This window comes from Colius striatus, chromosome 22 (assembly GCF_028858725.1).
Source record: "Colius striatus isolate bColStr4 chromosome 22, bColStr4.1.hap1, whole genome shotgun sequence".
Taxonomy (NCBI): domain Eukaryota; kingdom Metazoa; phylum Chordata; class Aves; order Coliiformes; family Coliidae; genus Colius; species Colius striatus.
In genome coordinates, this window is record NC_084780.1 from 9,011,527 (window position 1) to 9,038,671 (window position 27,145).

General features: G+C 40.5%; 1 protein-coding gene across 5 annotated transcripts in view; it reads right to left on the bottom strand.

The window, feature by feature from the left end:
* The window catches only part of SRGAP2 (SLIT-ROBO Rho GTPase activating protein 2), a 96,033-nt gene that overhangs the window by 47,905 nt on the left and 20,983 nt on the right, over positions 1 to 27,145 (bottom strand). For all 5 annotated transcript variants that reach the window (XM_062013365.1, XM_062013364.1, XM_062013368.1 and 2 more), the window contains exons 3-4: positions 13,888 to 14,080; positions 4,436 to 4,598 (exon numbers count right to left, since the gene is read on the bottom strand). In XM_062013365.1, coding sequence (XP_061869349.1) covers positions 4,436 to 4,598; positions 13,888 to 14,080 — 356 coding nt within the window. The remainder of the gene's footprint in view (positions 1 to 4,435; positions 4,599 to 13,887; positions 14,081 to 27,145) is intronic.

The window sequence follows — 27,145 nt, forward strand, 5'->3', positions numbered from 1 at the left end:
CCGGGGGCTGGGGCAGGGGGAGAGCAAGGCAGCAGCATCCCCTCATCTGTGTTGCTGCAAAGGCATACGCTGAGCCATGATACACACAGGCTTCCTTCTCTCAGCAAACCAGGAAAATTATCAGCAGCATCCAAGAGAACAAGAATGTCATTTCAGGATGGTGACAACAGTAACCGCTACCCAGGAATGCTAGCTTGCAGCTTCACTGTTTCTCTTGCAAGCTGCCTTTCTTTATCCTTTGCTTCAAGAAAGCTAAAACAAGAAGCAAAAGAAGCTGCCCTAAGCATGCGTGCACATGCACGCACATACACGCTCACACACGCACACACACTCCTTTGTTACAACAGGGTGCATATGCACCATGTGCAGAGCTGTAGGTTGCTGCCACCCCTTGCTGGAACATAAATTCCCAGCACGGCGTGCCAGCTTCTCAACAGCCTCTTTGTTCCAGCCCTCCTCCCCTCTACCTCCCCTCTAATTTAATCAAGATGTTTTTGGGATCTACTGCAGCACTCGCTGGGCTGTTCCGCATTCCGCCAAACATTAACGACTTCAGCTTCAAAATATTTAGGGGGGATAATAAATATGAGAGCTAAGGAATTCTGTCACATTTTATGCCCTGGATCTGAAGCCTCAGTAACGTAGTTCCAAATCTGATAGAAAGATGGTACGGCTTCAAAATAAACATACCGTGAAGTTCACAAGATGCTTTCTGTATAAACTGAACAACAGCAAGGAAGCACTTGGAAACCACTGGTGGGTGAATGCGGAACACACTGAGATAAGAGATTTTATCTAACATGTTGCCTGAAATTATGTCAGCCAGTGACAGAGCTGGAATTGGAATCCAAATCTGCTGATTCTGAAAATCGCTCTCTAGCAAGACCATTTCTCTTTTAAAAAGGAGTAATTAAATATACATAGGTGGAAAACAAACATTAAATGTTCTAATGTTTTTTTGAATTGACAGCAGGAGCTGGAAGGTAAGTGGGCTGAGTTCTTGCTGAGATCACTGAGTAAATTTGCAGAAGTGCAAGATCCTTTTTATTCCTCTCTAAATCAAGGTTACCCTCTAACTTAGTTACCCTCTACTTTTGAAGTTCATTAAAGAGAAAGCTTGCCAGGCAAAATTTTCCAAGATCATACATGTAAGACTTAAATAGAGCTTGCTAATTGAAGTTTAGCATTCTTTATAAGTAGACTCTTGATAAGGTTATTTCCCTTTTTTTGAACAGTCCTGTCTTTAATTCATGTGCCTGCAGCAGCAAATAAGAATTAATCACCTTCATGTTCTCCCTTGAACATTCAATCAGCTAGCTTCACTGCATAGAAGTACTCCATCATAACCATCAGTTCAATCCACTTGTTACAAACATAGCCTTTGTTTTACAAGGACATGCTCTCAATGGAGCCTGTAACCTGCCTGAAACCTCTGCAAGTTCTATGCAAGCTTCTCCCACAACTTTTATGAATAAAGTGCTTGGCCATGATCAGAACAGGAATTCTATAAGGAATTCTAAAGTTTTAAACTCTCCAGAATTTAAAGGAAACCTAGGAAAACAAAATCTATGTCATGCAATATACATGCATATTTTGGATGACAGATCATCAGTTTCCAGTTTAATGATCCATTATGCATTGGTCAGTCCTATATAAATGACACTTGTATTGTCTAGTTTTCTCCACCATTTCACTAGTGATTTGTTTCACCACTATGTCAGTAACAAGGAATTTCCCTTATTACAGGAGAACACTGTACTCTGAAAAGTCATTCCTACATAAAACCACGTCATGCCACTGCCTCCCATACTGTGGGCTGAAAGTATTGCCTCCAAACAACTCATATCTCCTTTTTCTAGCCCCCCAGCAATTTTATGGCTGCGAATAGTCATTCTTTTTGTGAAGCCAGTTACATTTGCCCTCACTCAATGAGCTGCATGTGAAATGGGCTTCACATGGTGGCAAGACCTACCATCAAGTGTCAAAGTCCTGTAAACGATTGGAAGTCATGTTCTGTAATTCTGCTCACAGTTCTAACGTGCTGCACCACAGCTTTTCTCTAACTGAGAAAGGAAAACAATTCTGAGAGGCAGGAAGAAACAGGGCTGACACATGTTGCACATGCAGCACCACTTCAGTGTTGGCTTTGGCAGCAAATACAGCTTCTTATCAGCAAGGATATCTTTGAAGTGGCTGGCAAGCTTCCATCTAACACTCAAAGAATTAAGACCCTCCACATCGTAACACAGACCCAGAGAGGGGTCTCTTCATCGTAAGGCACAAACAGAAAAACTTCATGAGACAAAGCCACAGACCATGCAGCCTTCCCACAACCCTGCAAATCCAAACGCTGCCAACATACATCCTCTGAAAATCTGTGGTATGCAGGCACCACCGCTGCAATGCCAGAATGTCACTGATTTCAAGATAGATCCCTCTGACCTTGTCCATCAGCTCTGCTGTGCCCTTCATATTACTGGTCTCGGGAGTTTCAGAGTCAACATGTGAGAGTCCTGTCTCAGCCTGAGGATTCTACACCACAGTAACTAGAAGAGACAAACCCCGCATCGCCACTGCTACTGATGCTCCTCCAGACAGAGAGACGTGGCTTACCCGCCTCGGGCTTTGTGCTGCTTCGCTGCAATGCAGCCAGCTTCCACCCTGCTTCCCAACACATTACTGCCCCTGAGGATGTGTTATCACACTCACCCAGGCCCTTTGCAGCCTTAAGGCTGGATTACAGCTGCATGCTGTGCTTACATCTCTCTGGTCTGAAAAAGCTCTCTACTTCAGACAGTGCAAGATAGTGCAACTCAAGAGTTCAGCAACAAAAGGGACCTTAAGTACATCCTTTTGATCCTGTTTGCCCCTCCTAGCTCACCTGCACAATCCCAACATGACACAAAGACACAGATTTGAGAAAGCCCTAAATTATAAATGGGCCAAGAAAAGGATATAATGCCTCAGGATTTTATTTGAGCTGCCCTCAGCAAATGAGGACCTCTGTATCACTATATTTTGTGATTCCCAGTTATTTCCTTTCAATACCTACAGATACTGTTCAGAAAAGCATCCTGGCTTTGCCAGTGACTTGCAGAGCAACACGTGACTGTATCCACTTGTCCCTGGTTTTTCATCCAGAAGGTACCGTTTTTCTGCTTATAGCCCAGAAATACTATGAAGATTGTACTGCTCTTGGGATATACTGAGTACAAGCATACCACATAGAGGCCTTGTAAATGGATAGTATTTTTTTAAATCCATGGAAGCTGATTTGCAGTATTTTAACCACACATCACATCTGCTTCCCAGCCTACAGTAGCTTTCATACCAATTCATGCTGCTTCTTGAAGCTCAAGAATGTAAGAGATTCTAATAAAAAAGCACAAGGAGCAGCAGATCCAAGTTCAGCTAAATTTCTGTATTTATCATCTGTCATCCTATTTATTCAACTAAATGCCACTACAGACAAACAGGATGCAATTTTTGGTTTTAACCACCCAGCACAAGTGGAACAGTAATCTAATACCTGTTCTGGCCTTTGGCCAACTTGGTATACCTGACAAACACAGTCAGAGAACAAGTATCTGGAATTTAATAACAAGTGCCTTTTGTTTGCACAGATTAATAGGACGTTTGCCTCTGGTCTCTGGGAAAGAAACCAGTAGGGTTATTTTCTTGTTGGTCAGTTATTTGTTTCAAGTCCTACTACCCAAAATGAAACAGTGCCAAACCGTGCCCACAAGAGGCTGAAAATTAAGATGCTAGTTTCCAGTCAAACCAGGACAGCATCAATTCCAAATACTACTTACTCAAGGCACTTTCTCAGCCACCTTCCTCAAGCACAGCCCTTGTTGAAATGCAGCAGGAAGATTACTTATCCTTTGGAAGGATTAGAGAAATTGAAGAGCAACTGCCGTTCAATAATCTCGTGTAAGTATCTAATCAACCATAATGTAATTACCAGAAAATTTTAAAAGCTCAAAAAAGCCTTAGTGTGATGTTACTTGAAAAAGAGAAGATTCTTCCTCTGCTTGGGCTTGTTTTCTTTTAACAGTAGTTTCTTCTCCAAGGTGGACAAAAATTATCTTTAGAGGTTTTCTTGATTATATTCAGAGTTGAAGACCTGTAGGGTTTTTGCTTATTTAACAAATGTTTCAAAGCACATACAAAACTGTGAGTAGGTTAAGAGGAAAAACAATGGCCTGAATTTAGACCAACAAATCCCAACTGACTACTTTTTGGGAAAATCCTAAAATTCTAGCAGAAAATTTCTTAAGAAATCAAAGGCAAGTCATGCACATTTATCCACAAAGAGGAAAAATGCCCCATGTGTAAGGCACAGTCAACTATAGATTCACCACAGGTCACAGCTAAAACTTTTTATTTCAGAAGGGCTAAACAAAACAATAGGTGAGCTGCAGCACTCAGTTACCTTCTTGAACAGGCGCCCCGAATCTTCGCTGACCTGGACGAAGCGTGGGATGATGTTGTTGAGATAGATGTCACTTAGAGTGGTGTGATCCCTGCTCTCCCGCTTCACTTGATTTAGCAGGAGATTCCAGCAATTGACTGGTGATAACACATTCTGATCCTTCCTATAAAGAACACAGAAGAGAGACAACAGTTGGATACAACTTTACCTGAAGCGGACAAAACTATTCTGTTCATGACGTTCTGTAGCTACAAATGCTAAAATCACAGCTAAGGGACATAACGGATTTGCTGAGGGAGAGGAGAGCAGAGGAAGGCTATAAAAACGGCTATTGCACATACAGAAAAAGCACCTTCAAATTACACATAACTACATTCGCATGGTCACAGGCTTTTATCCCCCAACAAACAGATCAGGCAAATGCAAAGCTACAATATGCCAAGAGTGAGCTCTAATTTTTTCTTTTGAATCCAAGATTTTATGCATAAATTACAGTGCCTAAGGGAGAGCAATGGCTCCAGTGCCTAACAACAGGCTTCACAGCACTGTCTCGGTTATTTGGGACTGAACCACAATAAAAACACTCCAAGCATCCAGTTAGCTAAACAGCATCTGCATAGGAAACAAAATGTTATGTTTTATCCATAAAAAAACAAGTATGTGAAACCATCTATGTCTGTCCTGAGTAGAAGAGAAAGCAATGCTCATGCAATAAGCTTTATTTTCCCATCTTTGAACTTTCTTCACCTTATTACGGTTGGCTCACTCTGCACACTGCAAATAAGCAATACAAAGGGCAAAAGGAGAGATGAGAGAAATCTCACTTTATTTGCACCAACATCTCACCCCCTGAAAGGAGCAAGTCATTTCTTAAGGCACCATTTCATGACAGATGAAAGCAAGGAGGTTGGCAGTGATTCTGCATGGTCTTCCAGTAATCCTGCACCAGAGTTTGGAACTAAGAAACCTAGGCGTAGTCTTATCTACACCATTTACTTCTCTCTAGATCTGTTTATCATTTGCTTAAAGTACAATAATATTCACTTAGAAAGGGGTAAATCAGATCTCTGGTGGAAAGACAAAGCTGCTCCTGATTATTGTATGCTATTGTATCAGATTTCTTTCCTCTTAAGAGAAATGCAGTTTAATTGTCATTGAAAAAGAGAATATTTTGCACTTGCAAGGACAGCAGTGTCTGCTGCAAGGAATATCTGACATTGTGAAAACATGAAGATTAAGCCACAGCAGACTTCATTACCCTTCTCATGACACCTATGATTGGACTTGTAGTGCAATATGGATAATTTTAGATCAAGAAGAGTTTCAGAACAGCTGATCTTGATGCTTTGTTTCTTTCCCCTTAAAAACCCGAAAAGCTCAGGAAATGACTGCAGCTTGCGATCTGGACTGCTTCAAGGCTTGGAGCGTGTATGTGTGTGCACAGGGGGAGGGAGTATAAAAAAAAGATTCTGGGCTTTTGCTCCTGCTGGTGTTTTGAGGAAAATAAAAAAGAAAATGTGAGAAAGCATAGATTTTATTTAGAGACAATATTTTTCCTTCATACTCCAGTGTCCTGTATTGTAGATACTGCTGACATGCAAAATTAGATGGAATGACAGAAATGCAGAACTGTGCAAGGTTGAAACTGCCAGATGTGAGTCTATATAAATCAAATTGTGGCCTCCAATCTACGGTGTTTGCAGCATACCGTTTCTTTTGTTAGTATGCCAGGGAGCGAATTACTAACTGCAAGAGGTGGCTAAAAGAATTGTGAAGCTACAGATACTGTCCTGCCCTGGAAGGACACATGTGCTTTTTATTCAGATGAGAAAAGAAACAACATCGAGCTTTTTTTCACCAAACAAAGAGGAGGAGGAAAAGCATCACCAGGAAGAGCTACTCCAAGAAGCAGCAGTAGGTGGGAAGTGTACATGCCATCTCTGTCATCAGACAAACTGGTTCAGGTACAAGACAGGAAGGCAAACGAAATAAGCTAGGACTGCAGATGGTTGTAAACAAAAGTTTCTGAAAAATAGTTTAAAAATATGTTAATGGTTGGTTTTCTTCTTTACACTCATGATATAAATGTAATTTACACAATAACTTAGTATTTTCCCTCTCAGGTTGGAAGAGCTTCAGTAAGTGAAAATTAATGAAGTACCATAAAAAAGTTGGGGAATGAAACTTAGGAACAAATAGCTCAGACTCTTGACCAGCTGATCTTGCTCTAGTTGTTTGAAATCATACCTCGAAATCTTTAACAGCCTGTTACTGCTTCCTCCCTGTCCTGCTTTCTAAGATCTGTGCAGCTGCAGATCTCATCTAAGTGGCCCAAAGTGCAGCCCGCTAACTTGCCTTCTCAGGCTTTGTACCACTCATCTGTACCAACTGCCAACCCAAAACCTCCACCATTTCAACCCTTTCTATTTCCCATTTCCCTCTCCACCTCATTAGGAATTTATGCTATTAACTCCACTTGCTTCTCATGGATGCCTCCACTGAGGTATCAGTCCAAGCCCACCCTGACCAGCTTAGAGAGTGGTGAGCAGCAAGGACCAAGGGTTATGACTACAGACAAGGGTTCAGAGTGCAGCACAGTGCATGTGTCTTGCTTTCCCAAGCACCAAAGATGAACCAGAAAAGATGCAACAGTTAACTGGGCAATTCCCAGCTGTCCAGGCTGCCCTACCACAACACTACAAGCTATTCTAAGGGAGCACATAGCAGGAATACCAAGAGCCCATGAAAAGTGTGGTGAGTAAAATTGCTGGTGTCTAATGGCGCCAGATGGGTTGTTGACACACTCCATGTGGTTAGACATGAAAGGCCATCTTGCAGGAAAAAATAATCACAACCCCACATGCTTCCAATCCACGACCGGGATTGTCACCTTCGGCTCTGCGCAGTGAGTGCCGCACCCTGAGCTCAACCTCTCGCAACCACAGCTCCACATGCTCCACTTTTTGCTTAAAACCCTTTAATTTCTCAGTGTCTGATGGTTTCACTAACCCATTCAGTACCTTGTGAAAATGGTCTGTCTTGCTTTTGTACTTGTCTTTGCTTTGTCTTCCCTGCAAGGCTTTTACAGGAAGCAAGACAAAAAAACTCTCCTTTGTTACTTGCTAGTGACAATTTTTCTAGCACTGGCAAAAAGCAGATAAAACCAGACCTGAGACAGAAATTAAACAGAAAAGAGGTAGTTCCTGGCTTCAAATCTTCCGAGTAGTCTTTAAAACTACACACACATTAACTGTTAAAGTACCTCAGAAAACACAGCATTTTCTAGGGTGGAACACAGCAACAGTTTTCACAACACAGAGCAGAAGTTATACAACTGTTTACAACAGGCCCTTTTCTATCATAACCACAAGCAGATGGCAGAGAGGCAAGTCGTGATTTTCATTAACCATTTCAATTCTCAAAGGAGTTGGCAAATATATTCAGCTTCCAGTTTCATGTCACAACAGAGAAGGGAAGAAAAATATCCAATAGGCGCTGCTGGGTATAATGGAGAGCAAGCTCAGTTTCTGCAGAATGACTAGAGTCAGTATGCACCCTTAAGAAGGAAACTTCATGACACCAACCCAAAACTTCAAGACCTGGATATGAACTTTCCCAAAGTGCTGGCATTTTCACATTCACTACAATTGTTTAACTCAAACTTCCCCTGCAAAGAGACGAGGAGAAAGATGATGCCAAGATCCATGTTTATTTCAAGCACTATTTATGCTCATTTAAAGATTGTGTGATGATAGGGAATCTGAAGAGTTTATTTAGGTTAGCCTAAATTACACCAGATTACAGCAATCAAGGGTGTTCAGGAGCCAAAAGAGGAAGTTGCGCAGATTTTTAAAGGAACCACAAAGTATGAAGCTCTGTGGTTTCTCAGGCGTTATCTTGATCGGATTCTGCACAGCTTCCACTTCAAAGGTTTCAGTTGGTCTCAAAAGATCAGAAGCAAAGATTGAGTCCCAGGTATCAGAAATGTCTTAATAAATTACTCAATTACACAAGAGACTCTCAGACAATCCAAGATTTATCTGCTTTAAGGCAAGCAAGGGAGAGTGACAAAGGCCAGTGACACTTAGTTGGGTATTGCAAGGTAACTTCATTCAGAGCAACAGCAGAACATTTAACTTAAACAACCTCTTCCCCCCACTCCCCAGATTAAAACTAAACCGAATCATACTCCAATACCAGGTTTCCATAAGGAGCACAAGATGAAGGAATGAGTCAGTGGAGAATGAAAATATAACTAACTAGAAAGAGAGAAACATTTAAATTAGCACGGGCATGTCACATCATCCATGTGAACAGGAAACCTCACTGACCATCCATCCCTCGAAGTGAAGCTGTTGGTACACAAAACTTAAAGTTTCCTATTCCATCTCCCTGCAACCTTCAAAATACTCAGGATCTATTTTTCCTAGAGGTGTGCAAAAGACTTTTCTAGACCTGGTACATCCCAAAATAGCGATCAAGATGCTGGGAATTAAGAAACTGATTTATTTCACACTCTGCAGATTAACCTGCACCTACTACTAGTAACTCACAGGTTCAAGTCTCCAAGCTCTGCAGGTGTCATGCTCTGTAGTACTGACCTCATGCCCAGCTCACCTGGACTACCTGCTAAAATTAGATATGAGGTGAAGGGAAAGACAAAAAAGTTATTTTCAGGTCTGTGCATCTGTCAAGTCCACCCTGCAAATCAACAGAGCTACAGCTAGACCAAGTTTTAGAGCAGAGACATGTTTCTATATATACTTTTTCAAACCTATCTGAATTCTGTCCTCTGCAGTGTGCTCCCTAACAGTAGCTACAATTGTACCAGCCAATACATACTGAGATCATGGATATGATGAACATCACAAAGATCATCCCTGGGGTTGTACACCAATTTTCAATGGTCATGTATCCCTAGCTCCCCAGGTTCAATGAGGTCACCAAATAAATGAATGCTTCATGACTAGAAAAGTCTTCAATATCTGTTATTTGAAAGGCCCAGAAAAAAATTGGGTCAGGACTCAGGTCCATCAAAAGGAATCACAGGTCAAAATAGCCGATGACAACATTTATCAATTAAAACAATAACAACCAAAGTCCATGTGATCCAAATGCTTTTGTCAATACCTCCTTCACAGCTTGTATCATCCCTCCTTTAAAAAAAACACCCATCATTTTACTTTAAAGAAAACTGAAGATGAACTTCCGTGCAAGTTGCTCATTCAAATCAACGTCTGATTTCCCTGTACAGTCTTCCTGACACAGCTCAGTGTTAACTGCAAATTTTGAGAATTACAAGCATGGACATACATGCTGCTCCCTGCCCTTCTCATCCAAAAGATTCCAGTTATGAACATCTGTTGTTTACAAGTGCTCAGCCTGAAGGTTGCCAGACTTATTCTGCATCTTCTACTTCAAGACAAAAGCTGCCAGAAAGCCATCTGAATTTCATGCTGGGATATCCTGGACATTCAGCACTCCTGCTGACAATTGCTACTCAATATCCTACTTCCAGAGATTATCTTGATTTGAAATATGGCCTTAGAAGAGCAAATAGCATTGTCTTTTCATTCCTCCTCCACTTTTCCTTCTGCCCCCGCCCCCTTTCTCCCTTGAAAAGAATCACAGACTCACTCAACGTTTGGCACTATTATTATATTGTTAACTGACTGTTTGAACAGGCAAGTGTCTTCAGGACAAATACCCATGCAACAGAAGAACTGAAGTTTGGAGTTAAAAGGTCCCAGGGTTTCACTACAGTGGAGACCACATTCTTTTGTGGAAGGCAATCAGAGTCATTCTGCTGCTGCCTGCAAAGACCCCCGAGAACAACAGGCTTGAGAGCCACCTCTGGAGATGCACGCTCTGACTGACCTGCTACACAAGAGACCTTTAGCTAGGTAGACCTTTAAGGGGCAATGACTACACCAAACTTGTGATCAACAAGCTCCTGGAACAACTGGAGTTTTAAGACTTGGGCTGTGAAATGCCTTTTTTGTCCTTCAGTCCTTATACCTTGTGCAAGGATCTACCAATGAGTACTGAAAAAGCGCTACCAAATACATAGAGTTTCTGTGAGTTTTCTCTTTAATAGTCTATTCTAATTTAAAAAAAAAAAAAAGGAGGAGAACAGACAAAGCAAGGTCTAATAGCCATGGCAGAGTAGTTAAAAGCAAGTAAAACCTGGGATACATCCAACTGTCATCAACTCGTATGTCACCTTAGCTAAACCAATCTGTTCCCGTTCTTCAAAGACATAAAATGCGAATAACATACACCTACCTCTGCAAATCATTTTAAGATGCTCCATTGAAGCTAGCTTCAAACTGTGTAATGGGCAAGCACCCTTTAGTCCATCACTAGCTACACAGTTTGTTGTCAAGACCCAATCATCTACATTTCAAAACCCACATGGAAAATGTAGCCACTTGGTCAGCTTACCCTGCCATGGAGGCACATCTGAGAAAAATAAAACCCATTCAATGCATTTGTTAAAAACCTAACACAAGCCTGAACTTCACGTTGCTCTTTAAGTATGTGCTTCTACCAGCTTGGAGACAGATAGTAGAGGAAACCACACAATTTCAAGGGTCAGACCCTTGAAAGGCCTCTTGCCCTTGACAGCATTCCCTGAAATGAACACATTCAGAGCAACTTGGAAATTACATAATAGCTATTGAGTATGAAACCACATGCAAATTACAGGGTTACTGCCTGACAGATTTCCTCCTTGACAGCATGTTATGAGTTCTAAAATCAGCCAGTGACACGGTAAGCAGTCACCGAATGATATGGTACCTTCCGACATAATTATCACGTTATGGAAAGAACGTGCTATTACTGTGTATTTATAGGGTCACAGACAGGCAATTACAGAGTAGCCACCCAGCTGTGCACATCTTGTAGTCATGTAATACCAGGCTCCTCAGGAGGAGAGGTCTGATGGTTGGCTTTGATCAACTGGTCTTCTGGGGGCTTCCAAATGAGATTACAGCTTCTGCATCTACAGCAAAGACACCAGCCAAGTTGCTGCTCCTACTATTCAAGACAGAGCAGCATTGGGGATAGGTAATTATAATTGGAATCACTTCCTTACTGATCCCTGTGGTATTCTGACACATTTCTGAATGTTACAGCCAGCAGACAAGTAGCTGAACAAGTCATAGACGGAGTTAGCACAGGCCAAACAGCTTTCCAACCGTGTGCCGCTGCTGTGACAAATAGTGCCCACAGACCCAGCAGCCTTACAGCAAAGTTATTTTCTTCCTCCTGTTCCAACTCGACCCAATTAACAACTTGTACATTTGGGACTCAAAACTTACAGGGATAATGTATTCCAAGATCGAGCTACTTTCCTGCCGGGAGCTATCTACTGCTAACCTCTGCAAAATCAAGAGTCTGAGCAGCATCAATCCCCTCTCTGCAAAGCCAAGTGAAAAGAATGCTCAGTGACAGGTTTCGGAGTATTTAAGACCATACCCTCCCTACACCTGACCAGAAATGCATAGACATTTAACTCAGAAATTCAATAGGAAAGTTTTATGTACTGATAAAATCACCTGTTCAATTCAGGCTGTACCAATAGGGTAGGATGTTTGAAGTCAGTTTTGTCCAGGTAGAACTTTATAAAGCTGAGCTAAAGTACAAACAGCTTAAATACCAGGGGCAGGGTTCAGTGAGGAAAACGCATTAGAACAAACAAACTAACTAACAATTTTAAACACCCTGCAGTATCACAGACAACATATTTAATTCACAAGAAGCATGTCAACATGTAGGATTCTGTTCAACTATGGAAAAAAATTCCACATTAAAAATTTACTCAGTCTCAAAATAAGCAGTAAGCTATATATAACTTACCCAACACTGAAAGCTAAACACAAAAGTGATTCTGATGGCACATTTAATATCATGTAATATAAAGGAAAACACCTCAGTTTTCACCAGGAATAACAACAAAATAAAGTGAAAAAAGACCAATTGGAATGCAGAGGAAAATGACAGTTTGAGACATCATTTCTTCAGTGCATCTTAAAAGCATGTGCAGAATATGCACAGGTTATAGCTACAACACTTTCACTGTAAAAGGAAAACACGACAATTACAGCTCTATAGATATGCAGAACAACCCTTCTCTAACCTGCCCTGTAGCTATGCTTTGGAGTTATGCTTTCCAAACAATGTGCATTTTAAAGAACTGAAGTAAATGACAACAGAGCTGTACAAAAAATAACCTAAAATGGTGGCAACTTAATGGCTTTCACAAAAAGAGCTTCTAGTGGAAAGGGAAAGTTGATATAACCCCATATCACTCTAAACCCAGTAACAGCAAAAAAAAACCCCACAAAGACACAGAAAATGACCTGAACCAAACAATGCTATAAGTGACTTTGAGTGGAGGTAGATCCAGATGGATCCTCTCAGATCAATCTGTCCAAAGCAGAAATTATTCAGATCCCAAGGCTGCTTCTGCTTGGTGTTTTCCCCAGCTGCTACCCTGACAACAAAACCCAACAAACTTGTGCATTGCCTAGATGTCAGCTACAGGAGCCCCATGGCTGTGGCTCTGTGCTGGACACCTACTCATTGGCCTGATGTCTCCACATCACACATCCTGCACCATCCCCTTCTGCACCCACAGGTTCTCTCCTGCACTGTCCTTTCTGGGAAAAGGACCCATGTACCTTCCTCCTGGCAGGAGTCAGTAGTAAATAAGAAGGCTTAAATCCATTAAACCACATTTAATATACATTCATCATCCCACTCCAACAGCTAAGCAGGGAACAACCAAAGCAGCATGGTCAGACCTACCTGAAAATGTTTCAAGTACGTGAGATAACCAACTGTCAGTAAGGACATATTTAAATTTAATTGAGCCCCATGAGCTTAGTATCTAGGGATTCTTCCCCTACTCCCCAGTTGGCACAGCTCTATCTGGAAGTAGCATTGGTCATATTTCTCTACTGTTTTGCAGTGATAGCGGCAGAGACACAACACTTAAATCCTACACCAAGTATAGGCAGGATACTGAAAACAGCTGCACTGGCAAATCACATCATATAACAGATTGGAAACTGTTACTCTCAAAAAAAAAAAAAGACCAAAGCCACTGACACTGAAGGAAACCCTTGCTTTGTTCCTCAAATCTGGTGTACAGCTTCACCTACCTTCCCAAGAAAATTACTCTTCTTATACATGCTGATTTTTTTCTTTCCATTGCCTACTGACGTTTGGTCTACCAAGTATTAATGAAATTAAGCTGGCTATCAGGCTATGTAGAAGCATGAAATGGGCTCTGTGTTTAACACAAACTTGGGAAATGTTTTAATCTGACATTCACAACAGTGCTGGTACCCACATTCATCGTGTCAGCTCTCTTTCTGCTTTCCTACCCTTGCAGCCTCATCTACAGGGAAAAAAAGTGCAAAAACAGAAGTCAAATACTCTACTTGAATTGCTGGTCTTTGGTGCTCCTAGTTTTAGCCAGGAATCTCTCAGCCAACTTCTCCAAATTCCTTGAGTAATCCATCTCAATCTCTGCCTTCTTGCGGAAGAAATCCTGCAAGTCCTGCAGCAACTGGACCCGAAGCTCGCACTGTTGGTCAAGGCACTTCAGCTGCTCTACCAATTGGGCACGGATCTCTGTAACAAATAAAAGCACTAAAGATTAAACAAAATCTCATTAGAGAAAACAACATAAAAATTCTCCAGCAAAGTAAGAGTTAAAAATACGTTCCCTCATCAGCAGTATGTCATCAAAGCTCTGTTGTCATTAACTATATTTGCAGACAGAAAATGACAGCGATTGCACCTTGGATGCACTGGTCACATGAAAGTCAGACAGGAAAGTTTTACTGCTGAAGAGTGCATCAATTACAAGCGTCAAGTGCATTTCTGGCACCAAGAAGTGGTCACTGCTGAAAAACGTACTGAATCTGAGTCTGGAAAAAGGACTGAATGCTTCAATAGCCCACGTCAGCTCAGAAAACCACTTCAGGGAATTTCTATCAAATTCCTCTGCAGACTACTCCTGATGCAGAAACAAGACGTTGCACATACTGGGGCACTCCCCGAAGGCACCAATTTCAGATTATTCAGTTAGTGACTGAGGCTACAGCTGTGCAGATCTCATTATAAATCAAGCCATCAAAACAGATAGAGGTACCCCTTTGGAGAGCCAACATGACAGTACTTCTCATTAGAGAATTGCCTCTAGGAAGACTATTTTTCTTTGTAAAATATCTGCAAGTAACACACAGATATGTAAAGGTCTCATAAAGCACACAGGGTAGGTGTTAATTTCATTACTACGCATAGTTACTACTGAAGATATATATTTGTATTAACACAATGTATTTTACAAACAGTTTTCAAGCAATCCACAAACATGAAAATTTCTCACATTAGCCCTTCAATCCCAGGGAGTGTTCTTCTTATCTTACTGATTCTGCCTTTGAGAATAGTGAAATGATATCCTCACAGTCAAACAGGGCATGAAAACATAGCAGAGGCATACACATACCTATTCAGCTTGGGCCTCAATTACAAAACTACTTACTGGATTTGCCACACTCTGCATAAGTGATGGGTTTAGTTACATGCAATGCAAACTTATACCTGAAGCTTTGTCACTAAGACTTCCATAAAGAAAGGTGAGGCAGCTAGACAACAGCACCAAAATGCACAGTAACATAGTGCTACCCTGCTGCAATGAATCGGTCTAATCAGTCCTTAACAGAATACTTAACTGCAGCTCTGACTTTGAAGAAAGAACATCCTTTAAGGGAATAAGAATGAGAAAGCTCTTCCTCCCTTTACATCTCCTCCTCCACCCTTTCCTCAACAAAAGGGATGGTCTCAACATAGAAACAACTCTATGACCTTTTCATAACTCACTAGGCAACAACTCTAATTTTAATAAGCTATGGCTTAGGTCCTACACCCATGTGAAGGTATTGCACAGAGAAAATGCTTAAGCAGATCTGGCATTTTCTGCTAAGCAGATTAAGAAAGAGGCACAGAATTCAAATGCAGCAAACATCTTCCGTGGATATGATGTATCTATTAGTGTATTTAGGACTTGATCATCTGCAGAGTGATATTTTTCAGGCAATTCAGCTAGTCAGCATGGATGAACAGTGGGCAGCACGACTAGGGTAGTGGAAAATACCAGATATGGCTCAAACAGGGAATGGTGTGTCCACCTACCCTGCTCTGTGCTACATCTGATGGATCTTTTATGAGTGCAACAGCTTGTCAAACTTTTATGTTGTCCATCAGTCATGTTCTCGCCTGAGAAACTAGCTCCAGGAGAAAATGTAGAAACACAAAGGCCCACTTCCAAAAGCCTAGTAGTTCTCAAAGACTAGAAGAACAGCAGAGCACATATATTTTAATTATAAAATTACCGTAAGGCTCAATCTCTTGGTTCTCAAGGTGAGATACTTCACACACAGTTCTCCCGCTGAACAGCAGCAAGAACTAGTAACTTTTTCTTTTAGTAAGAAATGTGGTATCAGCATTTTTTCATTATAAATAACCTCTCTGTTTTTTGAGGAGAGTACTGACAGCTGATGAAGCTGCCTGCAGGGGAACAATAAGTTATTTAGCTCCAGCTTATTGAGTCTGTGGCACTGGGCTGGAGAAGGGCAACCTTGCTCATCTTTCAAAAACACACCACACAGTACTTGGCCACAAAATGAAATCAAGAATGCAGGAATTTCCTGAGGCTTACTGGGCTTTCTGGAGTATGAAGTATCTGCTTGTTTTCCCATTGCTTATACAAGCAAAAGATTTTTTTCCAGTCTTACTCTGACAACGCAACACAGCAGTCAGAGGCTGCGATGGCTCTAATCCGCAGGTCACCCTGTTACGTGGGACCTTTTTACGTCTGCAGTTCCAACAAGCACTTCAATTTTGAATTCACTGCTTTCACATCTTTCACAGGGTATTAGGTTAACAGCCACTTTAAACACCAAAAAGCCTTCCACCTCCTTTCCTTTTCTAAAACCTGTAGATCTTCACCACCTCACCCACTGCGATCACTCGGGACAAGGAAAAATCTCCCTGAAGACTGTGCTCCTGCTGCCAATGCTTCAAAAGTGCCTGAAGCTGAATAAGCACCTTTAATTCAAGGTCAAGGTGCCCACAGTAGAGTCAGGATTAACCGACAGGTATTCTTCTCATGCTAAGCCTTGCCTTGTTTTGCAGAATCCTTTCTAATTTATTTCAAGCTCACGTGGCTGCCAACTGCATAATTAAAACATCCCTAGCAGCAACAGAAAAGTTTTCCATCTGTGTAAAACAATCCATTTACTCGCTTCCATCACTACATCATAAATCACCTGGGTCACAGAGGAAGAGAGGATTATCTAATGCTAGGCAGTTGCCTAATTTTGTTTTTATCCTTTCTGCAAATACCTTTTCTACATTCCCTGTAGCACTCGGCAGGCATGCCTAGTTTTTTAATGAATTCAAAGGATAAGGAAGGATCTTGTGCCTTCTATATTTTAGTTACATTTGTCATTCTGAACACTTACAATCTATTTAACTTTTTTCCTTTTTGAACTTTGAAGCATATAAAGTATTGATAGGTACAAATGATACTGCATTATCTTGAATGTAATTGCCCCTGAATAAACTGCTGATATTTAAGCAATGGTGTCTCTAATACATTAATGGAAAGGTCATCACCAGTAGTTTCCATCATAGGCAAGTGAAGAGGCACACTATATTTCAAGCTCCCACCATGCCTTGTCATACCTTTCAAAAAATCTGGATGAAATTCATGAATTGATTATACCTGCTTGAAAAATACTGGTTTAGACTAGATGAGGGTCTAGGTGGCAAGTTACATGAGAAATCCCATGTCCCAAAACACTCCTACCCTCCAATCTTGGGAAAGATCCAGCAAACAAAGTTAACAGTAGGTTATCCTTATTTTGAAAAACTGACACTTTTTTTTTTTTTTACACTTGAGCAGATGATAAGAAATGTGGTGCAATCACAGACCTCTACTAAACAGTGTGAGCTTCTCAAACTACACCAAACAACAAAGCCCCTGGAAAGAATGTGCACTATTATACCACAATTACATTCAGAGTAGGCAGATCTATACACTCTGACTGAAGCTACTCTCTGCTCTTCTACAGCATGCAACGTTCCCACTTCTGAGAAAGAATTTACCAAAATTAATTTTTTTTCTAGGCTTAAGCATCCTATAAACTAAAGTTGGAAGTATGGAAACAAAGAAATTGCTGTACCAACTTGTTCATTCTCCGGTAGGTCATGTACACAGCTAAAAGGAGGAACTTGGGCCCAGAGACCTCATTGCCCAAGTCACTGTGAGCAATGTGCCTGCTCCCAGCAGGGCTTCAACTCTTTCCAGTGATAAGCTTTAACTGCTCTAACCGGATGGCAGTATGGTGAATCACAGTCTGCACAGCACAGAGTACCAGGAGAAGGCACAAGCAGCCAAAGCTGCTTCTCAGTACCTAGCTTCATCTCCATGTATTTGCACTGTCGCTTTCTCAAGATGTTCCCACCCCTATCCCAAATGCCACACTGTATAAAAAAGATGACAAGCTTGGGAAAGGAGTGGGATGACAACAACACAGAACCACCAACCCCTAGTTCCCACCCAGATTACATAGCAATCCTCTCACCCACACAAATCCGCTCCAACTGGCGGAGCTGGATGCCAAAACCATCCACACTATTGCCTTGACCTGGTGGTCCCCTACGGCTGCTTTGTGAGGAGTGCTCCTCCTCCCATGTTAGTGCCATATAAGCTCTATACAAGCGTAAGGCACATCAACACAAAGATGAATGAAACAACAAAAAGAAAGGTGGAAGTCAGCAGGTACAAGACCTTCACGCGTAGCTCAGCTTCCCCTGACTTACGACTTTTGTGCAGGACCCCTGCCCTGTGCACAAGAAGCAATTACACAGAAGCATTGGAAGTCATCAAGCATTAAATTGCATGCACAGGTGTAACACTATCTCATCTTTCTGGCTACTCAACAGCATATGAGAGACAAAGCAGTCCAAGATGAACAAAACCTCCACTGTGCACAGAAGACTGCAGCAGTAATTTTAGATGCTATGCCTTGTCTGTGATGAGTTTCTTAAACCCCCATCTCCTGAAAGCTGACACACACTTGGGTGCTGAACAGAGTAAGACAGCAGTGCTGCTGGCATCCACCTTTGCAAAGCCTGTCCAGTTTAGGTGAAGGTCACAATTTAGTTTGAAGTTAACATTCCGTTCAGTTTCAAGAAGTTAACACGAACCAATGCTACAGTTTTGAGTAAAAGTTAAAATCATTAAAATACATAAATAGTTTTGCAAAATGCTTTGGATTACATATTTTTACATATTCCCAGCACATAACTAATTGCTAAGAATTCTTCACATTTCCCCTACCATCATAAGAAAGGCTGTACTCCAAAAGCAAAAGACTTAGTAGTTTAGTAAAAAGAGCTTCAATATATTTTTTGGTACGCGATTACAAATCAGGCTGTGACAAGAGACAGAGAACAACAGCCCAGCAACTCTCACTATGGTTGGAAGGTTTAATGACTTAGAAAAGCCTTTAAACAGTAAAAGCAAGAATTTCACAAACTGCATTGCTAGCTGAAAGCTGTTGATCGTAACAGCCTTGAAAATCTCACTGGTGATCTAAAAACTAGGCTTTGAAGTGAAAATGATATATGAGGAGGAAATAAAATCTTTTGTTTAAGACCAGAGCCAGGAGGCAGATTCAGGTTCAGGTTCATAATCTACAGGTGCTGCAAAAGGTAACATTTCCTTTAAAAAACAGGATATTCCTTCCCCATTTGAGAAATATTAGCATTGGGTAACACACATTGACAAAAACCCCTTCATAGCTACAACTACATAAAGAGAATTGTAGGTGTTAGTAGTTGAAATTCTTTCAAATCCAGATTGATAAAACTGTTTTGAGCTTTAAGATGAGTGCATAAAGTTTTGCATTGCTGAAAGAAGTCAAGGCGAGACATGCTTAGTAGCAAAAAGTAAGGCTAGTCTTATTGAAGTACTGAGGACGACTCATCTTTTATTTTCATACCTACATCATAATGTATTTGCATCACTAATTACTTGGGTCTAACAGCTTTTCTAGGCACAACAAAGTGTCACTTAAAGGAGCGAGGCAGTCTATGTTTTCTGCCTTTATGACACTTGTGTAATGCCTCCATCACAACTGGTGGCTTTAAAATTTTTTAACTTTACACACCCTTCAAACAGAATCCCATGGAACACAGCAAGCCCATGCGTTGCTTTTCCATACCCATGCAAAAAAACCACTCATTTGCAATTCATGACTGCAAATCATGCAAGCCTTCAGATCTGTAAAGCTTTTAAGCAAATGCTCAAAATGATGCAACTGAACATGTTGACAAAGTTGCCAAGGCATTTAATCCACACAGAATTCAAATTAAATATTTAGATTTTTTTTGTCTAATGAAATAGCCATGAAAGATTCCTTTAGTATTATCAAAACACAGTCCACGTTGTTGACTTTTTAGAGAGGATGTTTTAAAAACTGAATCCAGATCAAGTTACCTTGTGCTAGGATTCACTGCCCTAATTCCAATAGTTAAGTTATGGGTAACTCCTCCTGGGCACACGACAAAGTTCTCATCTTTGTAATAACATATATTTAGCTTCTATAGGTGTTTATTCCAAACAAATAAAACCTTATTAACATATTTCAAATAAGTGAAAACCCAAAACAAGAGCAGGAGTACTACAACCACTTGCCCACAGGAAGTTTCACAGTTATTTTAGGATTATCTGTACTCAGTTAAAGGTTTCCACCAGATGACATCAAGCCAAAAAAAACCTCACACAAACCTTTGTTTACACTTTCCCACTTTTTGAATGCTGGATAAAATATTTTGGGCAAGTAGTAAAACTACATTTTATCACTATTTTGCAGCATGGATTTATATAATAAACAATTAAAAAGTCATTTTGACATGTGGACTACCAGTCTAAGCAAAACCAATTAACGCTTACACCTCAGGTCAGATTTTCAGTACAAGGAAAATAAGAGCTGACAAACTCTTTGTAGCCTCCAGTAAGAACCATTTGAGTGCCTATGAACTCTGGGAGGCAGAAATCGCTTTAGGATCATTTGAAATAATGCAATCGGAAATAATATGTTCTCCAAACAACTTTTTAATATTTATTTGAATGGCTTCCTCTCATACAAGGCGATGAAACTAACTCTGCACAGACGGCCAAAAATTTGGTGAACATTTTCAATGTAAGGGGGTTTTTCCTGCTTTAAATGCCCTTTCTGTTTCCAGTTTGGTGTAAACAAAACAAAGCACCCCACTCTCAGGTATTTTTCATCATTCTCCTACTGACTGCTCAAACCTTTCTCCCACAAAAAAGGATACTCTTTCCTCTAGCTTTGCTGTGTTAATTATAAAAGAGGGTGCTTATTAGTGCAAGGGGCCTGGATGGGTGCTCCCAGTTACAGGAAGGCAACAATGGGGAATAAACACAGTAAGGAATAAAGCTAAGCACATGCTGGACACATTTTCAACCAAATTACTCACGATTTCTCATGAAACTAAGGCTGGCTACTGCTAAAATCTAAATTTCTGAACCCTTTTGGGGAGAGAAGAGAGCAGTGAGGATTTCCACTGGATATTGTACAAGGTGCTCATCCTCCAGGTAAGAGGAGTTAACTCCTGCTTGCCCATCAGCCTCAGGACCACTCCTGTTCTCCCTGACCATTAATTTCCAACACTTGCTATGCCTGACAGTACACTACTGACACCACTATGTAACATTTTAACCACCAAAGAAAAGTTATAAAGGAACAGAATATGAAGTCCAGGGAAGGCTCATGAGCAGCGATCAATCCCAGGTTCCCCACAGAGCATCAGAATGTGAGAAATAATCAGACCAACCAAAAACTGTGGGAAATGTACAGAAACTTCCTTCAGAAACCACACTAATTCATCTGCAAGCAATAAGCCACCTGGGTGTGGAGAGAGGCAGGGAGAGGGGGAGGACAGACAGGTACTCATGGCTCTCCTTTCAAAACAAGAGGAGATTTGAATGAAGAATGTTGTACTTCAGTGTTTCATGATGCACAAAGGAAGTTAAATTCCTCTGTAAAGGGAGAGGCACTTGCCTTCAACAGAAATGTCTATTTATTCTAAAATGGAAATTCATAAGGAAGAGAGACAGTAGAACAGGTCTGGGAGACAACAGCAGAGTCAAGATGCTGCTGATTCGGCTGAGCCCTGCCAGCACAGACTGCACTGGCTCACAACATAAGATGAGGGCTGTGAGACACTGCTCTGCTCTAGACCAGCTTCATTCATTTCTTGATGTTATCATGAATATGTTTCACAGAAAGCAGTTTGGAAAACCACACCTTTTTGAAGAAAGCCAGGAAAAAGAAAGAAGAAAAACAAGCAAACAGAACTACGTCCTGAAATCACCATGGTACAGGAGATTAAGGATTACTCTGCAGCGTGCTAATATTTCTCTTACATGTTACACGGGATGTACAAAAGACCCATTTAAAAAACTGCAAAAGTGGACGTAAAATGCTGAAGTATCAGCATTATCTTTGGGTTTAATTAAAATTTAACAAAAGACAAAGTGGGCTGGTTACCTGCTTTGCCTAGAAGATGAAGAATCGGTCTCCATCTATGCCATTAGGTACCCAACACTAGAAGATAAAAGAGGAATTTTCTGTTCCTAACTCTTGCAGTCCCCTGTAAGGCTTTTCTACACTCAGCTTCACAGGCAATGTTGGGTCCCTACAGTGCCACTGCCTCTTCCTATTGTCCAGACAAATAAACTTATTTCCATTCCAAACACTCCTATGCCTTCAGCAAATAGTTAAGCATGTGTCTCCATTTACAAAGCTACACATGACACCTGACATGGGAGTTTTGTGAGCATTTAGTAAAACTCAAGCTTAAAAAGCATCCAGCAGCTACAGAAACATTCACTTCTCTCTAACTGAGCACGAAGATTTCCTCTACCAGGGGTGATTCAAACAAAAGTGAAATGACAGCTTCCTGTGCCTTCCAAAATTTTTTTCATCAAGCGTTTCATCTGTGTTGTGTCAAATACTGTGAGGAGTTTATTTTCATGGTGGAAGAGTACTAAACCCAATTGAATTTTTCATCAGAACTACGTAAGGCCATCATTATTTCTGGCATTTGCCATATGTTCTCACTACCTCAATTCACTTCAGGAATCCCGAAATGAAGTCTCTCTACACTATACAACTCAAGACCACCATGTTCATACACATGCACACACAGAAACTTCTACAGGTGAGAAAGTGCCACCTACACACAGATGTAACCGCTAACTGCTTCCTTGGGAAAACAGTCCAGGATGGATCAAACTCCGCAGACCCATCCCTTGCTGCCTTTGCTTCTACTAAAAAAATTCAGTTAATTTGACATTTCAGTTTTCTCTTTCTCTGTAAAGAGTGCTCCAAAGATTAAGTAAAATTTGGAAGTGCTGAAAGATACCAGGCTGAAAGAACCCAGGAGCAATACTGTGAAAAATTATTACTTCTTCCCAATTCGTGAGACCTGATATTTTACACTCTTACACACAAGTACTTCATGCAAAGTAACATCAGGTGTATTTTTCAAATCAATAAAACTGCTGGAACAAAAGTATCAATTAACAAGTTATATATTTTAATAGTATCAATGAAAGGAAAATCCTTTGGTGAATTATGTCATATATTTAGAGATACAAACAGAATGATTAATGCTGGTGTCTCGGTTTCACCTCAGGATTTTCTCTCCTCCCTCTCCTCTTTGGTAGCTAGCACATTAACATGCATACATGATTGGCAAATAAATGAAGAGGAATGAAAAGGGACAAGTAAACACTACTTAAGCATAGCATAGTAAATATCAAAATCACTTCCAGTAGCAAACTACCAGCTTCCACAGTTGTCTTACACAGCCAAGGAAAGACAGATAAATATGGCATTGTTTTTTAAATGCGTTAATGATTTTCATCCTTGTTTTGTTGACATTTTAAAGAATCAACACCAATTCACCCAGAATATTTCCTGAAAATGCAAAAACACAAAAAGAATGAGACTCAATTTTAAAATCCAGTAAATATATAACACTTAGGTCAGTACCACTATTCCAGAGGCATCCTGAAGCTGCCACAGAAGCAAACACCTTTCCCTAATACCACCAATACTTTCCTTGGTCCTTAGTCTCATGTAGATAAACCATACTTCGGAGCTGCTGCAGTCTGAAAGCAGACATCCGATCTGAAACCCTCCTAACTTCTCACAGACCTCCCACCTCTTCCACACAAAGGTCCCCAGGAGATCCAAGGCTGGATGTGCTCCTGGCTGATCACCACATGGCAGTGGGGATGGACCCACCTGGTCGGTCACGCGTAACACAGCGAGTGCTCAAGCCAGCTGCAGGCCAGCAGCCGGGAGATCTGGATAAGTGAACCATGAAGGATCTCTGCAGCCCTCCTCTTTATGTTCCAGTTTCCCTCCCCACTGGAGCACTGGATAAGGCTCTCAGTCCATTGAGAAGCAAGAGGACTGTCAAAAGAAGTCAACAAGATGAGTCAAATATATTTCAGCAGCCCAAGCCAGTTGTCTCTGCCTGCCTGTCAGTCCCAGCAGGTACACTGTCGAGCTTGTTTCTGGGAAGTTTTGAGAACTATTAATTAACTATAAACATTCCATGGGAGATGAATAATAAGCATCATTACAGACATTTTACAGATGACTTCAACAAGATCAAAAAGTTCTGAGTTATTTGCCTGCGGTACAGCAGACACTGATGACAGAGCTAGTTTCCACCAGAGCAGTCTCTTATTTTCTTCACTGTAATAACTAACACTTGCCATTACACTCAAACCATGACATAAAAATCAAAGTGATACCTCTTTAAACTAGCATGAGAGTTTATGATAAATCAGTCTTAACTGTTTACATAAGAAATCAAATTGAAGCATTGTTTCAAATTCATATATAGCACATCTGAAAGACTGCAGAATCAAGCCCATTTTAAAAATCATAAAAACAATTTATATTAGAAAAAAATCTTGCCTATTAGAAAAAAAGTCTCCCTGTTGCTTTCCGGTTCAGTCTTTGTTCATATGTGTAAGGAGTTACATCAGGAATACAAAGGTATCCCAAGCAGGTTTTTCCTACACAGCTCCTCTAGAGTTATAAATATTCAGCTGTGTAAGTGGAGAACTGCTGTTTTTAAAGGAATTTACATTTTCACTCCATAACACCTCTAGTAAAGAGGGGAAATTAATATTTGACAGAGGCTGCAAAGCTCAAATTACACAAATCATCATTTTTTTATCAGAGTTTTTGTCAGATGCAGCAACATCCATTAATTGGTGCAGCTTAGACTAGATCAGGAACATAGAGATGCTAATTTTTCTTGTGCCTTTGTCAGAAAACTGATATTAAAACTTAGGTCCTCTTTTTTACTCATACACACACACACACTTTTTCCTTTAGAAGTCACTTATATGGCTCCAACTTTTACAAAAAATTGGTCAAAGTTCAACAGAAGCAAACTGTACCACATAGAATGTTTGGACGATGTGAAGGTTCTACCTAGTGTTCATGCAGTAGGTAACTCCTGCAATAAAGATAAAATCTAAATCTCCATCAAAAATTTGTTTCCTCTCTGCTTCCCGCCAGTTCCCTCCAGGGAAAATCACTTGCTTTCCAGAAAAAGCTTTTTCCAAAGAAATACCTATGTAACCCACCACATAAACTGCAGACATTCATAAGATGATCACAGAGAAACATGACTAAAAGTCAAATTAAAAACCAAAGAAACCACTTATTTTTAATGTGACTTTGAATCAATTGAAGCCACAGTATTAGACTCCAAGTACTAATCTGCACTTCTAATACCAATTAGATAGCTGAATCAATAGAGTATTCCCTGAAATCAAGCATCCTGTACTACAGACATCAAGCACATCCTCACTGAAAAGCAGAATGTTGTCCAGTGTCATTTCCTTCCACTTCTGGGAAGTCAAAAGGCGTCTTTTATCAAGTAGACAGAAGCAGGAACAGAGGGAAGGAAATAATCCTGCTCTTATAGAACATTTATAAGACTGGGCAAAATGAGAGAAAAAACACTCAAGAGTTTAAGCTTTGCAGGATTTTATCTTTCTAGAAAAATTCAGACCCTTGATAACAAAAGTTATCACTATTAAAAAACCACATTACAAAGCTGAAGTCCTCTTCCACTATAACTCTTTATCTTCTAATTTAGAATGGAATCCCCAAAAGACAACACTGAGTTTAGTTATTTTTAATATTTTCATGCAGACTGATCCCAGTCATACCATGTTTCTTGCCATACAGCTTGAGCTCTACCCAAGTCCTCACAAACAACTCACTTCATTTTTCATTTGCTTAATGCAACTTCACAAAAACAACTCAGTCCCTAAAAAATGCCACCAAAAAATCTGAAGGTATTCAATAGGAGGAAAGTAAAGCATATATAACCTACTCACTGTTACATTCAGATACTGGGTGTGACTTATTTACCCTCACTATTTGAAGCTCTAGCCAGCTGCCAGAAGGAGCCCCTGAACCAATACCATATAGTGCCAGCCAAAGTCAACATGGAAGCTGGGAGCGAAGAGTTAGGCCTTGGCTCTTCCGCCAGCCTCCCTACAAGGAATGTTTATGTTGGTTAACTTACCAGTGACTTAAATCAACACGCCCAAATAAACCAACCAACCAGCCCAGCACAAAAACACTAGAAATAGCTAGGAGGCTTGCGAGTGCCAACTATTTTATGGGCCAGTCATTCTCAGTTTCAGTGTGAATTCAAGTTCAGGTTACTCCAAGGCAACTCTCCATCCTCCCTTTGAAAAAAAACCCACTCAGAATTAGGGAAAGGAAACATTCTTCAGCACACCACAGTTTATCCAGAAATTTAAGCTGCCACAGAATATCCACGCTTCTCAGTCTCTAAAGTGCCAAAGATGGTAGAGCATTTTAGTTGGGGGGGGGAATTTGGTTGGTTGCATTTTCTTTTTTTAAAAATATCCTTAACAAAAGGACTATGAATAATACTGTCTTAACAATATGGATCAAGAAAACGCATGGTGTAGTAAAATCTCCATTGATACATGTGTAACTTTCAATTAAAATTAACTTAAATTTTATTTCTATGCTGACAACACCTCAGATGACTTAAAAAATCCAGTCACTGACATCTTGAATTATGAATTATCAATACATTTCATTTTCTTTTTATTGCGCATTATGTGTATAAATCATTAATGCCACAATGCTGTGACTGACACATGTAAATTCTCATAGTGGTAGCCCATTATTATCAAGAGACATTTCTGCAAAGAGCCAGGACAGATGGATTTGTTATCACCCATTCAAATCCAACACTTTTGCAGGAACATGAGAATATTTACAGTAGGAAGTACACAATGAAAGCTTCAGAAGCTCTGGTCCTAGTTTTGTTTTCAAGAGAATCAGTGGTGATTTCCCATCAACATGAAAAAACTAATGGCTTTATAGCAGAAAAAGAACAGATAACAGAATGAGTAATCTTATCAAAGCAAGACACTCTACCTTATAGTCTGACTCACAGCAAAACCATCTGGACAAAACATTCGTGACTTCACAGACAAGAGCAGTAAAAAAC